At 42.2% G+C, this 16,901-nt stretch overlaps 1 protein-coding gene across 5 annotated transcripts in view; it reads left to right on the top strand.

Moving 5' to 3' along the window:
* The window catches only part of RAB3B (RAB3B, member RAS oncogene family), a 57,805-nt gene that overhangs the window by 33,204 nt on the left and 7,700 nt on the right, over positions 1–16,901 (top strand). For all 5 annotated transcript variants that reach the window (XM_040610164.1, XM_040610163.1, XM_040610165.1 and 2 more), the window contains one exon: positions 11,561–11,679. In XM_040610164.1, coding sequence (XP_040466098.1) covers positions 11,561–11,679 — 119 coding nt within the window. The remainder of the gene's footprint in view (positions 1–11,560; positions 11,680–16,901) is intronic.

Raw genomic sequence — 16,901 nt, 5'->3', positions numbered from 1 at the left:
TCCCCTGCTGCTCTAGAGCCTCCAAAATTGGGTTGAGTTGTAATTGTTTGATGTTGGAGTAAGACAAAATAGCTGCGGGTAGAAAGTGCAATTCATTTTAATGTAGTTTCATAATGTTTTGAAGTTGTTATGCTGTCACTGAAGTCACGTTCTCTTAGTGCTAAAATGTCTTTAGCTCATTGGCAGATCTAATTCTGCTCTCTTGTACCTAATGCTTTGCTCCAAAGTTTGCTTCTTCACCCTTTTGGTCAAGGGGAGTGATTTGGACTGGAGTGGGACCAAGAACAAGTCCCAAGAGCCTTCTTTTTGTCTCTATCGTAGTAAATACCTTGTATTCCTCAAAAAATCAACTTGTTGCACCTTCTCCAGACAGATCATATAGCTATATGTGAAAGCAGAGGAGCTCAATTTGCCTAGAGATTAGTTCTCACTAAGGAAGCTGTTTTCATTTGATAAATATTTCAGCATGAGTTTTCCCCAACGTAACAAGAGAAATTCGTTCCTAAGCTGGGAAGTGTTTCTAAAAGTGTGATGGCAATGGAGTGTAGAATTGCCCTTTGCTGAACTGAGCCGATGGTCCAGAAAGTCTGTTGTCAATTTTCTGCTGGCAGACAGTCTGGGTGATTTAGGAAGCCACATAATGCTTATGCATGAACTTGTGCTTGTATTGTGCCTGATACTATGATTGCTTCAATTACAGAGTTGTTGATAGACCTTTGCTTGCTTGGGGTGATGCTGTGCAGTCTCCCTCTTTTATGAAGCTATATTAATGCAAAATTGAAAGACTATAATGAAGAATGATGCCCCTGTATTTTTGTTCATCTTTAAAGCATCACATGCATTTAGTGATCTGTACAGATAGGATTTCATGCTGTCCCTATTGTGCATGAGGTTTTTATTCACTTTAAATAAGGCAGTCTGGAGTTGTCACTAACAGCTCTCTTTACAGCATTCTTTCCTTGGGCAGAGGTCTGTGTTTTGAGAAAGAGATCACAGGGAAAATGCGGCATCTTCTTTTCTTATCTAGAAACTTAGTCTCATTGGAGAGAATTCAGGACCTTTGCTTATGCAGGGTTCTTCACTGAGGTCACTGGATGCAGGCAGGACCTTACAATTCTTCAGGCCTTATTTTACATCCAAGTTCAGTCACCAAATGGCATCTCCCGAAATCTGGGCTGAACTGAGTGGTGCTAGAAAGTACAGACAGTAGGCTGTGCTTCAGAGCCTGACCAAGGTCACACTGAGAGTGGCTGGGGACAGATGGACCGGGAGGCACGCAGCAACATAGCTGCTCTTTGTCAGAAGAGCAGGTACGTGCACCATGTGGGACACTGGCAGGCCCGGTAGCACAGTCTTCTCTGCCCCACAGACCTGCCCCTGATAAAAGCCTTCAGCAGAAGGTCACTCAGATCCTGTAAAAAGTGTGAACAGTGCTGCTGTAGCAAACTTTCTCTGTTTGTTGTTTTTCTTGCTAGGATTCTTTGACCCTTACCACTTGTGTGTATGTGGACCATATTAGTCTAGCAACAAGCTGGATTTGAAACGGTCTGTTTATTTTATGCCTCATATTGCTTAATAAATCATTGAAAATATGATAGAGTTCTCCAGCACTATTTTTCTTGTCAGTATTCATTCTTTATATTGGTTGGCTTGGATTGTACAAGATTCATACTGGTGCGAGCATCCATTAATGCTTGTTTTCCAGCTCATTATACTCAGAGGCACTGTAAGGTGGGTGCAGCCGCATCTGTCCAATCTCAATTTGGGTCAGGATTACTCACTGAAGTCCTGACCATCTGAAGTGCTGACATGATATTCTCATTAGTATCAGAGTTGCGGACCTCCTGCAGAACATACTGTGATTGACCCAGCTGTAGTCTGCTTTCTAAATCTGTTTTAAATGTAATCTGGTTTATTGGAGTATTTTTCAATGAGCCAAGTCTTCAAAGATTTTTTTCCTTTTTTTTTTTCTCCCGTGTAGGGAAAGGGGCTTCCTTCTCTCTTTGCTGGGTTCCTTGGCAAAACCATTTGTCCTTGAAAAAAAAGACTAGAGGAATGGATTTTGGCTTGGTTTGTTCCTAAATGAGCTTAGATGCAGTATCTTTAATTTAGAAGAAATGCAAAGTGATTCTTGCCAGGAAGAGCTGCTAAAAATGAGTTTTCTAAACAGCTGATGAAGGAAGTAATTGGGACATTTCAAGTAGGTAATGATGGTGGGGAAAATCTGATTGTAGCCCCTCTTGATCTTAGGGCAGGGACAAGCAGTTCTTGATAGAACTGCTGGACAAGGATTGGAACGGGGTTAGAAATTTGTTTGAATGTCAGATAAATTAGTCATACGCCCTTCCTTTTTTTTTTTTATGATGCCAACGACATGTTTTCTTCAGCTGGAAATCTGCTGTGGTTTTCCTCTGTCTTTCTGAAAAGGTAAATAGGAAGATGCGCTTTTCATCAGTAACATTTGAGCCACTCGGGCACTTCGTGTGTCCACTGGCTAAAGACTAGGAAGCAGTACGTGGACTAGACAGAGCAGGGAGGTGTTGTAGTGATGAAGTGGTTAATACACAGTAAAAATACTTAACAGCAAAACATTTCGCATGTGTCAAGGAGTATTTGCTCTTTCCGAAAGGAAAGGAGGAGATGGCATCACCACAAAGGTAGGCGAACTTAAAATAGTGTGCAGAAGGACCTCACACGAAGACATTCATAGGCACACTAACCACATGACAGCCCCAAAGGGAGCCCACAGCTGCTTACTGAACTGCCTCAGGAGTGCAGCAGAGCCATCTGTAGCTGCTACACAATGACATTTCTAGTTCAACACCTGGACTGTGCAGTTACAATAGCAAATATTACAGTAAATCATAGCAAATAATTTTATTTGTCTTGTACTATTACTGAGCATCACCATGCATGGACTGTTGTGGTTGACAAAGAACTTAAATTCTAAGCCTCTATTTTGAGATGCTTACAACTACTCTGAAATAGCTTTCCTTTAGCTGAAAGTCTTCCTTCCTATTCTCAGCAGGGCTTTGGGTTTACTTGGAAAGTTTCAAATTCCATTTGATTTTCTTATATTTTTGTGAATTTAAACAAAAATCCCTTCATGTCGCCCATGAAGAACTGTATCAGATTTATTTATTGCATTGCTTTTCAAAGTATGTGCACATTCCTATCAAATATAAACTTATGAGATAGAGGAGTTATGTTATTTCCAATTCCAGCATTTGGAAAATGTATTTCAAACTCTACTGACCTTTTTCTTTATCTTCTGATTTATGAGCTTCAGATTGTTCTTGGGTTTTGTTGTCTTTAAGCTTTCAATCTGCTTTCTTGAGTGCTAGAACCTTAAATGTCTTTATATTTTTGTTTAATGCTTACCTGAATTCAGCAGTGGAGGTTTTTTTGTAATTTGGGAGATGATAAATTGCCTGGTCAACTCTTCATTTCCACCAAATCTTGAAAAATTACAGATTAGGGTTTTAAAGACCTTAAAATAAATTTTGGGGTTTTTTTTATTGGCATGTGGTTCTTAATATTAATTATGTTTAGTTGTTTTCTTTTTGTCTTGCTGCTGCCCTTCAATTTGAAGCACATGTTCTTACCTCATGGTTGTAATTTGATTTGGTATTCAATTTTAGAAATATCATAAACAGTTTCCCAGAACTTCTGAGCACTTTGTTTTAGAATTGACCGCCTTGCCATAATAACTCTAGGGGGCTCTTGTGAAACATGAGGCTCAGATGTAGCCCTAATACACTAGTAAATAAGCTGAAATCTTCCCTTGGTAAGAACAAGCCCTGGGAGCGATGTTTGTAGCAGGGTACTCTGTTTTCTTACAGTTGGGGCTACTAACAGGTCTTCGAGGCACAAAATCATTGAGTGAGTTCATAAACACCTTCAGACGTAATCGTTTGCTTTGTAAATGAGTTACCTGGAGTTCTTGCCCAGTCGTGCCACCGTGGTCCGGGCTGGGCACCACCACCATGTGCTGCCAGGGTTTGCACAGACCTGAGCAGCCCCTCTGGCTGCCTGGCTCTCTTGCTGGTTACCATGACATTTGAGCCCCTAGAAATAAGCTCCAGGATGTCTGGGCCTTGTATCGCTCTGTTTTGCTTGTGTTTGAGGGGCAGGGAGGCGGGTAGCACGGTAATGCCAATTCCCTTCACCTGTCCTTGTTCCTTTCCACATCAAAGAACTAGGCTACTGAATTTAGACAGATTTGTACCACAGATCATTTAACTCCCCCTTCACAGATTTTGCATTTGTTGTTTTGGCAGCTTATTCCTAATGCATTCAGATTTTCCTCTTTGCTGTACATCTCTATGGGTTAGCGGGCTGCTGTTATGACCCACACAGCGGCAGCTGGGCTGTAGCACGTCTGTCCGCTGCACTGCAGGACCATTTAGGATGTCCACGCTTGCTCATTCACAGTACTGTGCTGTTGCTTCTGAAGTACTCTGGCTGTGATTAATTCATCTGCTTCTCAACAACTCTAGCTAATTAATAATGCTTATAGTGGCTAACATTGCTCAGACATCTGTGTGTGGTACAGCTGTTCTTACAGTGGTTGATAAACAGAGTTAAAGCATATGTGTAAAACAACAAAAAAAATCTAGGAATAAACTGGCAAAATATTCTTACATAACAAGCAATCAGGGCCTAAAATGCTTTTTGTTCTAAGATCTCAGCCTCTTAAAATTTTTGTAAATGTGTTTTTATCATACCAGTGATGGTTTTGTCACTTACCCACAGTGGATGGGCTTTCAAATGCATCATACCTCTTGAACTTTCTTGGCTGTTTATTTGCAGCTAAAGAAGTGGAAGTTGAAAGTAGGCATGTGGTGTGGATGCTACATATTTTTATTACTACCATTTCTTTATTTTTCTATCAAGGTAATTGGATCAGGAAGAACAAAAAAAAAATCAGACTGATCTTCGTATTAACATTAAGTCATGAAAAATAAGACTTTTCAGTTCCATAAGACTTAAGAAATGTGCACAATGAACTGAATCTTTGTTCCTCTTCATGTGATTTTCTCTTTTGCAGGCACTGTCTTTTAAATACTCTTAACAGAGAAGCTCATCCTACAAAAAGATGAGCAGATAACATTCATAAGCGAGCAGCCCTATTTCAGTCCTCCTTACTGTTTGATAGATCAGGAAGGACAACTGCTGCTAATCTTCGCTAATCTCAAGGCACCTAGGAAAATGGAAATAGTTTTTTTAACATCTTAGTGGGTCCTGAGCAGTAGTGTTAATTACAGTATCTCGACCTGATTGCAGTTTGGAAATTGCATTCTGGTGAGCAAATGCACCCCATTGCATTTTCAGTGATTCACTTTCTGTCTTACATGGTGTGGAGTTACTGAGCAAAGTTAAAGAGCTGGGGCTTCCCAACCATTTTTTTTTGGTGGATTTTAATGGTGGATGAGGTCAGCCTACACAAACTTCTCCTCCTTGTCCATCAGCTTAGTTTACAAAAGTACTTCAAAAATAAAAGTCAGTGCAGTGCCTCACCTGAAGGGACACTCAGCCACTGCGTTATCGGGGAACACTTCAAAGGTGTGTGTGTGTGTGTTTGTCAGGAAGACTGAGGTCTCTGATGACTGACCAGATACTGGTGAGCTCCTATAGGCTGTGCATGTATTAAATGTGTCATTTCATGAAATTTCCATCTCCTTAGTGGGAGCAGTTAGTGTGGGAATGTTAGAGAAAATAGGGTGGTAGGAGCTTCTGTACAGGGTACGCAAGATAGAGTGGGAAATGTGAAGCTTGTGCAACTGGTAGTACTGAAATTATCCAAGGCTTCTGGTTTTACTACCTCTAAAGAGTTGAAGTGAAGATAGCCATAGTGGGGAAATGTTTAAAACACACTTTGCAAGGATAGAGCCTTTTATCAAAAAAGACAGTTGTTTTTTTCTTTTTTTCCCCCAACAGAAATGTTTTGCTGCATGTTGCTAATATTGCTGAAATGAAACTGGCTCTCCAGGTATCTAAATGTGTCTTGAGTAGGTTCCAGTGACTCTTGGGTAATAGGAGCACTCAATAATGAGAGAGGAAAAAAGCATTCTTAATAGGATCTGTTGAACTGGAGCATTTTAATCAGAGCTGAGCTGTGAACGAACCAGGTGTTTTTTTGCTCCTGGCAGCAATTGAAACTTCACAGGCTTTTCATGACATCACATCTTTTCCATGTTTTAACCAGTGACTCATCTTGCTTGCCTGTTTGTTGCTATTTCTAGCTGCCAGCAAGAACAGTAAGCTCAACGTTAGCATTCTGTTATTAATGGCACATACTAGTCTGCCCAAGGTCACTCTCTTCACTTAACTTGCAAAGGAAACCTGTGCGCTCTGCACTGAACACTGGGCAGACACACGGCTAAGAAAGTCTCAGCCCCGGAGAGCATGCAGTCTGAAATGCACGTCCTGACATGAGAGTAGTGGGATGGGAACATAGCAGCCGTCTCACAGCAGACATCAGTAATATTGACCAAAACAACTAGAATTGCCAGAGGTCATGAGAAATGTAACATTCTGTATTACAACAGTCCAGAAAGGTAAGGAAATGCTGCTTTGAGAAGTTGGTTAGGTCCAGCAAGGAGGGCGCAACAGGGCAGCAGCAGAGAAGGTTGCATGAACAGTTTTGGGAGATCTGCCTGGAGGTGGGAGGACAGCGGGGTGGGACAGAGGTTATGGATGGCAGAATGTCACTCTCACTGTTCACAATAGAGGCACCAGTATAGCTCCATGTCAGCATGAATGTTTCCTCATCCTTGCAGATGGGGAAGTAAACAGGTCTTGGAGGTAAAGGAGTTGAGTATTACTGAGCTCTGGATTGGCCTGTAGCAGGACAAACAGCCCTTTGCCTTCAGGATGTGCCTTTATTTGTTGTTTGTTCAGGTTTTCTGTCGTGTAAAGAAATAGGAGCTGAGGTGGCCAGTCTTGCTGAGAACTGAGCTGCATTTGCAGGGGGTCAGATGTTCCCTGACGCTTTGATGTCTTAACAACTTGCTGCCCCTATAACCATGGGGCTGTGAAGTCGATTATCCTGTCTCCAAGGCTGACCAAACTCCAAACAAGGTGCAGAAAGCTATAGCGTAGGTGTCACGATGTGACACTGAACAGCAGGGAAGAAGAGGTGATGAAGCAACCACAGCTGATGAAGCCCCGAAGCTGTGGCTGGTGCAGGATATTGGGGTTGACGTAACCTCTGTTCTGACTCTGAGCAGCCAAAGCAAGGACAATGCTAAGTACGTGCATCTTGTAATTGTTGCCAGGCAGCTGGACAACAGGTGACTCTTACATATTATTCTTTTAAAAAAAGAAAAACCAAAATCAAACCATAATCCTTTTAAAAAGTTGAAAGGTTTATTTCTTTAGAGGCTGTTTGTTACATACACTGCTAGAACAGTCATGGTGCTGAGTGGATTAAATCCAGTACAGATAAGAAGTTTTAGTGACATTTTATGTGGAACAAAGAACTTGAGGCTGGAAAGCTTCACTAGAAGAACAATGGTTCGAGAATCAGGGATTCTGATTTTTCAGACCTGCAGCAAAGAGCTGTTGTGATTTAAAACTTAAAAAAAACGTGTGAGTACCTGGCTTTTCTGCTGAGACAGCCAAGTAAATTTAGAAAAGCTGGTTGTGCTCCTATCGTGAATGTTTATGTGATGGATCTTGTGAGTAGAGGGCATCTGCACAAAATGCAAATGTATTTAGGTCTTTTCCTTCTCTGAAAAACACTGAATTTTGATTGCTCATTAATGCGAAACCTTCAGATTTTTGTTTCAAGCTATCAACTAATGGTCCTGGGGTGTGTGTGTTAATTTTTTGTATCAAGGACAGGTGCATACATAAGCTACAAAAGAACAGAGCTGTTAGCACATTAGCATAAATATACCTCACAGAGAAGAGACCCTTCCGTGCTTGGTTACAACCAGGCTTTCTGATTCCTCATCAGGGACAGCCAAACAGGCTTCTGGATGCTGAAGGCTCAGGCTATTCTTCCTACGCATTTGGCTAGACTGTTAATTAGAGCTACACTGGGTTTCTGCTGATCCCTGCCAGTGCCTCATCTACTTGTCTTCTAATGAGTCTGTGGTCTACCTGGAAATCTTGCAAACAACTTGGGGGGGGAGGTGGGGTGGAAGCAATCTGCATCGGTTATTTTCTTCATTAGATAAATGTCTTGCACATAAAAACCTGACATGCCTAATTACCTAAGGTTTGTGGTGTTTTAAACTGCTGTAAGGACAGGTACTGTAAATGCTGGGGAAACTGAGCTCAGATTTTCCAGCCTGTTTTATTTTATTTATGTTGAAGTATCTGGGGGGTGTTCGCTGTAGCTAGCATTAAACATGCTCCGAGTCAAGAAAGTTAAGCCAGTTTATAGCTAAGAAGCTAACGTAACCTCAGGAAAAAAATCACTTCAGGGTGGTATGACAGAGATTCAAATGGATTTTGGGGAAATGCGTTTAAGGGGAGATGGCATGCTCTGTACCTGTACAGTAAAATAGAGCAAGGAATCCATCAGTGATGCAGATGAATCACATCGCTGCATTGTACCACATGGCTACCTGGGCAAGGATATGAATAAACTTTACATACTGTGAAATATAGGATGTGTTTCCCCCACATGCACTCCCTTTGAAAACCTGAGAAGGCAGGCATCTAGGTATATGCTAATGGATATGCAAATTACCTTCTTAAAGAGGTAAGTGCATTGTCCACCAGAGGGATTATGACTAAGCAAATGCATGTAGCTCTTTGGAGCTCTGTACCTCCTGCAGCCACGTTCCTGTCTCTCACTAACATATAAATCATGGACCGCCCCCCTGCCCAGGGGCTTTGCAGGCAGAATACTGAAACCAGAAAACCAGAACTAGTAAATTTCAGAGCATTCAGGCAATAGCACAGTTTGACACAGATGAACTCTGGGCTGAGTCCAGTTCCTCACTGAGCCAAGGCACTGAGATGGTACCAGGACAGGTTTTGGAAGCCACCCTGGGAGTCCCGCTGGGGCTCCTTCCCAGCACAGCCTGGAGGTTTGTCCTCCAGAGCCAAGTCCTTGTTCCGAGCCATTGTCAAATTTAATTTATTTCCAAAGTGTTCTGTATGCAGCTAGACAATATGTCTTGCAGTTGCTTACTGCCTGGTCGCAGCCTCATGCCCTGAGCCAAAATGAGCACTGGTTAAGCACAGAGCAGAAAATGAAAGATGAGATTTGGGATACAGAAGAACCTGGGAATGCAGGTGTAAAACAGTAATACTGTAAGCATGAGAACTGAAGAAGCCTGACTTCCAATGGATTTGCTGCTTTTTGTTGGTTGCAGAATCTGAGAAGTTGCTAATACTGATTTAGGGCTTTCTCCTAATGAGGCATGAAGAAAGCCTCTCTCCTGTGGATCGTTTGGTGTTGGAAAAGGATTAGCCTTGCACTTAAGCTTTTCTTCCCAGCTAAGGTACACTTAAGGTCTTTCTTATTCACCTTACCAACTATTTTTGTGACATTTGTAAGAACGTACCTGTAAGAGCGTTTTCCCTCGGTCAAATTTGATCAAAAATTAGTAGAGTTCTAATGCACGTATACATGTGCATGTGTGGAGCTGATGATTCAATAAGCGTCACGTCCTTAGGAAATCGGGCTAAAACAAATGGAACAATACTGGTGCTGCTGAGACCTTCCCCACTTGAAGAAGTATAATTAGGATCTAGTTGGCGTGGCTGGTTTAGCTGTTCCGCAGCTAAGTGAGGATGTAGTGTCAGTGAATATGAGAGTGCTGTATTTACCAATGGCAGGAGGAGGAATGGTCCCTCGGGCTGCAAGGTGTAGTCCACCTCATTCCGGTACTTCTCTTGCCTTGCTATGATCGGCCAGTGGACTACCCTGTCTTGAAATAAATGCACAAGTTTCAAGGAAAAAATTCCTTCTTTTTCCAGAGGATTGGTGGAGAAACAGCAAGATTCCTGCTGCATAACCTCTCTCCACTGGAAAATTCACCTGTGGGTAGTCTCACGGTAGTGCAATAGTCAGAGCCTTTTAAGCAAGCTGCAGGGAGCTTATTTACAAGCGCTTTCCTCCTACAGAGAACCTCTGTGATATTCTGTTGCAGAACAAGAGGCGATCGTTGATGTTTTTCCCTTTCATAGACTGGGTAGCATCTGTTCTGGAAGGGTCAACACTGTCTCTTTCATGCAGCAAAAACAAAGCTGCATGTATGGGAATGATAGACAGGAGCCTTTTGAAGCAGAGTAGTTTACCCCACTGCACCTTGTATATTTTCTGGGGTTGTGGTGATGTGCTGTGGCTGATCAGAAACTGGCTCTATACTCCCACAGGAGTGCTCTACATGGATTTATTTCACACTTCCAACTAGCTATATGATTAATAAGTCCTTTAGGGTCTTTTTCTCTAGAGAAGAGAAACTTTAATCACATTTTAAAGCAGTGGCAGTAAATGCTTTCTTAGGTGTGGGTTTTGCAGGACTAAAGGACCATTCATTTCAGAACTGCTAACCCATAAAAGTAACTAGCAGTCAACATCTTATGCTGAACGCACACTTTGCAGGTAAGGCCTTTTGCTTCCCTTGCAGCTATTTCACAGAGTTACCATTTGCCAAAAGATGCATGAAATGTATTTGTTCAAATGATAGATAGATACCTCCTGAACGACAGAGGTACGTCAAGCACATGAATTCTGAGTTCAGAAAGCAGGTCCAGAGGGAATGGATTGGCTCCAGGACTGCTGATCTGATGTAGAAATACTCCTCAGTTTGAGAACAGGCACCCAAAATGTGAGGAATAAATGTTGTTGGCATCTAGCAGATGGTAGCTGACATGTTTTCCAGCTGTCACAAGTCTTTTGAAGTTCTTCTGTTGCGTATGCCAGAGTTTCACCTTTGTGCTGCCAGGCTGAATATAGAAATGACAACTGCAGGTAGAAGTATTCTACAGCACTCTATAGATAAAAAAAAATTAAGCTGAACCAACAGAAGAGGATTAGTAAATCTCAAATTAGTATGTGCCCCTCAGACATTGTGACTGGGATATTCCACATTAAATTCACTTTGTAGAATAATTTTCATTGCATCAAGTCTGTAATTGTTGTCTCTAACCTCAGGTAAGAACCGAGTCACCCGCAGCATCTCTCTCAAGGATGTTTTCCTGACTGTGAAACTAAATTGCAACACGTAAATGTCTTGTGCCTGGTACAGTCCTGGACTGTTTTTGATTGCCTCTGCTTTGAAGTGTCAGCTTCCAGTGAACTCTGCTAACATTTTATTATTGCATTGAGGCTGAGGCAGAGAAGAGCAATTAAAGGGTTGACATCTTTGGTGTTTTTTTAATAGTACGCATGTCAAAATGCATTTAACAAATCATAGCTGATGCAAAAGCCCAATTAATGCTAAAGTAGAGTTCATTTTGGTTGGGAGTAAATGAAAATTTTAAAATGGATAATAACAAGAAGTGTTTGCCTTATTTTAGATATAGGACCTAACTACAACTCCTGTTTCTGAGAATTGAAGTCTTAAAGCCTAAATACTCCTTTCTGTTCCAGGATACAGCTGGACAAGAAAGATACAGGACCATCACTACAGCCTACTACCGAGGAGCCATGGGCTTTGTCCTCATGTATGATATCACCAGTGAAGACTCCTTCAATGCAGTGCAGGACTGGTATGGAATAATGTTGTTGTGGTTGGATTGGGTTGGGTTTTGGCCAGTTCTCTCCTCATGTTTTTTTGTTGAGAACATTAGACATCCTAACCTCCACAGTGCTTTGCATCACCATGTTCCTTTCTCTTCATCTAAACTCTGGGATAAATAATTTGTTTTCTAAACTCTCCTAAGAAAAACTTCTACAGCTTCACATTAATGAAAAAGTTACCATTCAAATATAGTAGCATACTGTAGCAGTTGTTGCTTTTAAAAGTTCTAATCATTTAATGCATTATTTGGGCCTATGAAGTTTCTGGTTGTGCTGCTAAACAATCCAGTTTAACAGTGGCTGTTTGAGACAAATCTTATTTAGAATCTAATAATGCTAAATCTTTCCAAACTGCCTTGAAAAGGGATTATTTTTTTTGGAGCCTGCAAGGGTATGAAACAGTATTCACTTTGCCTAAATTGAGATGATTAAAAATCTAACTTTATCCATTTAAAACTTGTGAAGTTTATATTAGTTGTAGTTGTAATGGGAGGAAGAGCGCAGTGTAGGACAGAAAGCAAGCACACCCCTTGGAAGGGGCCTGTGTGTTACCACTGACTGCAGAAAGCACCTGAACGACTCTGTAAGGTAGTGCTCGGTGTGGAATGGTGGGATGGGGAATGGTAAGAGTGGGGACTGAGCCCTGAAACTAGGTATGAAATGGATTCTCAGCTGTTACAAGCTCTTCTGTCTCCCCCGTGAATTCAGTACAAATGCAAATAACACCAGAAAATAATTTCTGGACTTCCCGGTGACAAAAAGTCAGGAAATATATTTGGCTTACAGTCAATAAAGCAAGCACCAGATCAGTCACTTAAAAAACTCCGTGGTAGTATCAAAGCTGCATTGGTACCCAGGCTCGTCTCCCCAGCATTTTGGTGTGCATTTCCCCTTCCCCACCTGGGGGGTCCCCTTGTAGCTCATGCCACCTGTCTTCTTCCTCGGAAAGAAGTGTCCCATCTCACCCCACACTGATCTGATTTTGGAAGCAGAGCTGTGGCCCAGACTGCCTTCCTGCTCTCCTGCTTTCCAGACAAGTACACGTACAGAGCAAGAAGAGCAGTGGTCTTCATAGAAGAGCCAGAGCATATGTCATTGCTGTGGCCACGGGGCAGTGCCTGCAGCCCCCTCAGTAGTAGCTGAGGGGACGTGTTTTCTCAGCAGGGATCCAGCACAGTGTCTGGAGTGAAAACATCTGGGCTGCTGCTGCGAGGTAGTGTCCACAGGCACAGATGAGCAGAAGGTTGGACACTGTTGCTGGAGCTCATGTTCAGACATGGAATCCTCTCAAAGTGACACCAGGCTTTGTGTAGGAAATACAGGGAATGGGGAGGCAGAGGAAAGGCTGTGTTTATCCTCAGCAGTACCCCTGTGGCTCCCCTCAAATGTCCTGCAATTATTTCTGCTGGTTACCCTGTTGCTGTATACTGCAGATGGGTATGGTCAATGTGCAACGAAAGGAAATGCGGTGGTTAATGTATTCTCTCAAGCCTGATAGACTGATTTGCAGTGATCTCAGTGACCTACCGGGAGCATGTGACATATGATGGCTATGGCACTGGCTTTTAGCACCCCAGCTGGGTCTGGCTTTTTGTTCAACACCTGTTCTATATCCCTGATCTAGGTTGCAACTCAAAAGCTGCAACAACATGGTTTATTGTTTCTAGTAATTTGGCCTTCTTCCAAGGCTGCCCATTATTTGTTCTCACTGTCCTTTGAAGCAGTTGGTTGTGATCATCACGTCTAAAGATGCAGTCTCCACTTTCACCCCATCTCCAGTATCGTGACACCATGCTGCAGAAAGTGAACTGCAATGCCTTCCCTGAGCTGTCCTTCAGCAGCTAGTGACAGAGGAATACATATTTTCCTTGCTAGAAACACAAACCAAAGGTTTTGCCAAAAACAGGTTCCTCCCCATGGCACACCCTCTACCAAGCCCAGATGAAGTGTCTGCAAGTGTCCGCACAGGAGCATTTTCCATAGGAGAGCCTGCATGTGAGCTGGGGCAGTAGCTTTCACTAAACTGTAAATATTTTCAGCTTGGTTCCCCGATGAAACAAGGTACATAGGACCACACAGTCCATCTACCTGTTAGCCAAAAAATACCAAATCTCAATCACTTGAGCTGCTACTATTTTAAAGTTTATGCAAGTGAATTTTAACCTGAAGCTTTGCATTGGAAGTGGTCTAACCTGTTCCATCAAAGGCAATAGAGCAAGAGTAAGATTTAAGAAAGGTCAGCTTTGTGTATTTGACTTCATGTCTTCCTGTGCCACGGGGGCTGCATGAATATCTTTGCTAAGAGCACCTTGTCAGCCAAAGGACAGAGGTGAACTATCAGTTTATTTTTGCTCCGTATGTCAGAAATCTTGCCAACAGATTTTAAGATTCTGAACCCAAATGATGTAGTGGGTCAGATAAAAATCGGTCTGTGGTACCCCATTTCCTTCCTTTCAGAGGCTTGTCCACGGGAGAGGTGTGTAGCAAAGCCAGCATCGCTGTGCCAGCAGAGTCCTCTAGTGGCGATGCAGCCAAGAGATGTTTTTTTCCCAGTCTGCAGAACTGCTGTCCTTCTAAACTTCTGAAGGGACAAGAAATGGAAACAAAAAAGCTTTTGGTCTGGTGCTGTTAGATCAACTTCTACCATCTTCTAGCATAGCAAGTAGGTAGAGTCTTGGGGTTTTTGTCACCATGATGGGTGATACAGTTATGCTTCAGAAAAACATTACACTGGATTCTGGTCTTTAGTCGGGAAACTGTACTCTCCGTGGAAAATTAAGGTGTTTACTACTTGAACTCCTTTAGCTCAGAGCCTTGATCTCCATGAGCTTAGTCCATTCACCAGGTCAAGTGTGAGATGGCAGCAGCATGCCTAATGATAAAAACAGAGCCCTAGCGGTCCTGCAGTGCTTCTGTTTGGTCCTGGTGAGAGGATGGGGTGGCAGCAGTCGGGAGGCTGCACAGGCTGTAAAGTCAGTGGCATGCCCCTGATACCCGGATACTCAGTCCTGTCTTGTCTCATCCATCACACGCGGATAGGACAGCTTTCCTGCTGTGCCCAAGAGGTCCGTAAGAGAGGGCTGGACCCAGAACGTTTGGGAGGTGAGACATGGGAGGTAGAACATTCTCCAGTCCTAAAGCCTGTTACTTGCTGGTGCCCTGCCTACTGCCACTAGTGATTCAGGTTTTTGGAGATGCTGTGTAAGCAGGCTGTCAACATGAGTCTTAGCCCATCTCAGTGCTTTCTCATGTACCGTCTCTTCCTGCAGAGTTCCCTACAGAAAACAAGCCAAAAGCATGAACAAACAGCTGAGCCAGAGACCTAACACTCCCAGTAAGCTCTTGCCCATGGCAAACCCTTACCTTCTGTTGAACTTACAGGGGTGTGCTTAGATCTCAAAATTAATTTTCAGCATTACACTGAAATTATGGGAAAGCAGCCTTGTGCAAAGTCAGCTCTCCATCAGAGAGAAGCATTTTCCCATCTAGACCTCTCTAGCATCTTAGAGCTTGTACCCTCCCTCTGGCAAATTGCCATAGGAGGTTGCGCTCACTAGCTTTATTATTCTCTGAGCCGTTTCGTGAAGCCCCAACATCCCCTCTAAAACTTCCTTCCATGTATGTACGGTGCACTTTACCTTTCATCTCTGGCTCATTGGCATATGACTGTTTCAACAGCCTCCTGACCTGGCCTCACCTGCCCACAAGGGAAATAAGAATATCTCTTCCAGTCTGCCGTAGGATTTCTTCCTTGGGTGATCTTGTTGCCACACCCTTCTTATGGGTGGATGTCCTAAAGAGGATTCTGATTTGCTTTGTGCCCATCCAGAAACACTTATTCTAAACCAAGCAAAGGCACTCTTTCTCCTGAAGGGGGAGGATTGTGGCTGTATGTCAGGTATTTAGACAAACTCTCCAGGTAGGACATGAATTTGAAGTACAATTTTTCCTTCATTCACATGAATCACCCCAATCAATTATAATTATCTTAAAGCAGCTGAGAGAGTAAGATACACGATTTAAATACGTTTGGAAATGTCTAGGACATGACCTGTCTTGCTCCTTCATTGGGAAGGGTACAACAGATTGTGTGACAAGTCTTTAAAAGATTAAGCCTGAGGGATTTTCCTTACTGCAGTGTGGCAAGAGTACAGTTAAGTTACTTTAAAAGAACAAACATAAATATGCAAAAGCAAAGATGGGCTTTTCCTGATATTTGAAAATAATTATTTTGTTTGAATAATAAGAATTCTTTCCTATAGGGTGAGTGAAAGGGTTAAGTGAGCTTTCATGGCTTCCAGCTCAGTTTCTAGATTTTTTTTTTATTTAGTAGGCTTCTTTGACAGTTACTATTTGACATTGGCTTGATAGTTTTGTGCGTAGCTAAATCAGTGGTTTATACCTCATTTAAAACTGTACTGAAACTAGAATGTACTCAGCAATTGATACTCTAAAGTAAAAAGAAAATATTGTGAAAGCTCTGCTTTGAACTATCTAGTCAATTTCACAGAAGGGAAGAAAAAATTGGTTAAATTTAACTTAGATTTAGAGTGACAGCTGAGTTCACAAATCATCAGCTTTATTTATCTTTAAGGCTGATTTTCAAATTAGGTTGTTTATATATCCATGTAACTGTGAACCTAAGACTATTTTTCTTCTCAGGGTGAAGCATAAAAACCATGCTTTATCGTTAATTTGGGGAATTGAGCACAAATAAGGCACAGCATTGTTACTGTGCCACAGAAATGTATTTTTCCCAGTGTATATATTGGACTGCCCTGACCGTTGTTGAAACACCCCAATTGCACAAGCCTTTTTATTTATTTACCTTTCCAAAAGCTCCTGGAAATATGCTGCCTTTCTTTTTGTATGGGGATCGGGTTTCTTTTAGACATTTTATTCTTAATAAGTGTAAATGTCAGTGTTCTGCAAGATAGGTTTTCCACTAACTTGTACAAAACATGGAGAAAAATGAGTTTCTGTGGGAGATCCTTCTTTTTAATTTTCTAAGTAGTTCCGTTTAAATAGTTAAGGTTTGTCGCTATGTACCCATACGCTCCCCGGGAGCTGAAATGAATCCAGAGAAAGGACTGGGAGTCAGAAGAGGAGCCTGGTGATGGGTGTTTTAAACTGAACCTAGAGAGACTTACTTTCTCTCTATTGCTTATGGAGGGAGTCTGGAAAGATTTCC

This window comes from Falco naumanni, chromosome 11 (genome assembly GCF_017639655.2).
Source record: "Falco naumanni isolate bFalNau1 chromosome 11, bFalNau1.pat, whole genome shotgun sequence".
Lineage (NCBI taxonomy): Eukaryota > Metazoa > Chordata > Aves > Falconiformes > Falconidae > Falco > Falco naumanni.
Note: the sequence above shows the minus strand (reverse complement) of the source record. Positions and strands in the feature narration are given on the sequence as shown.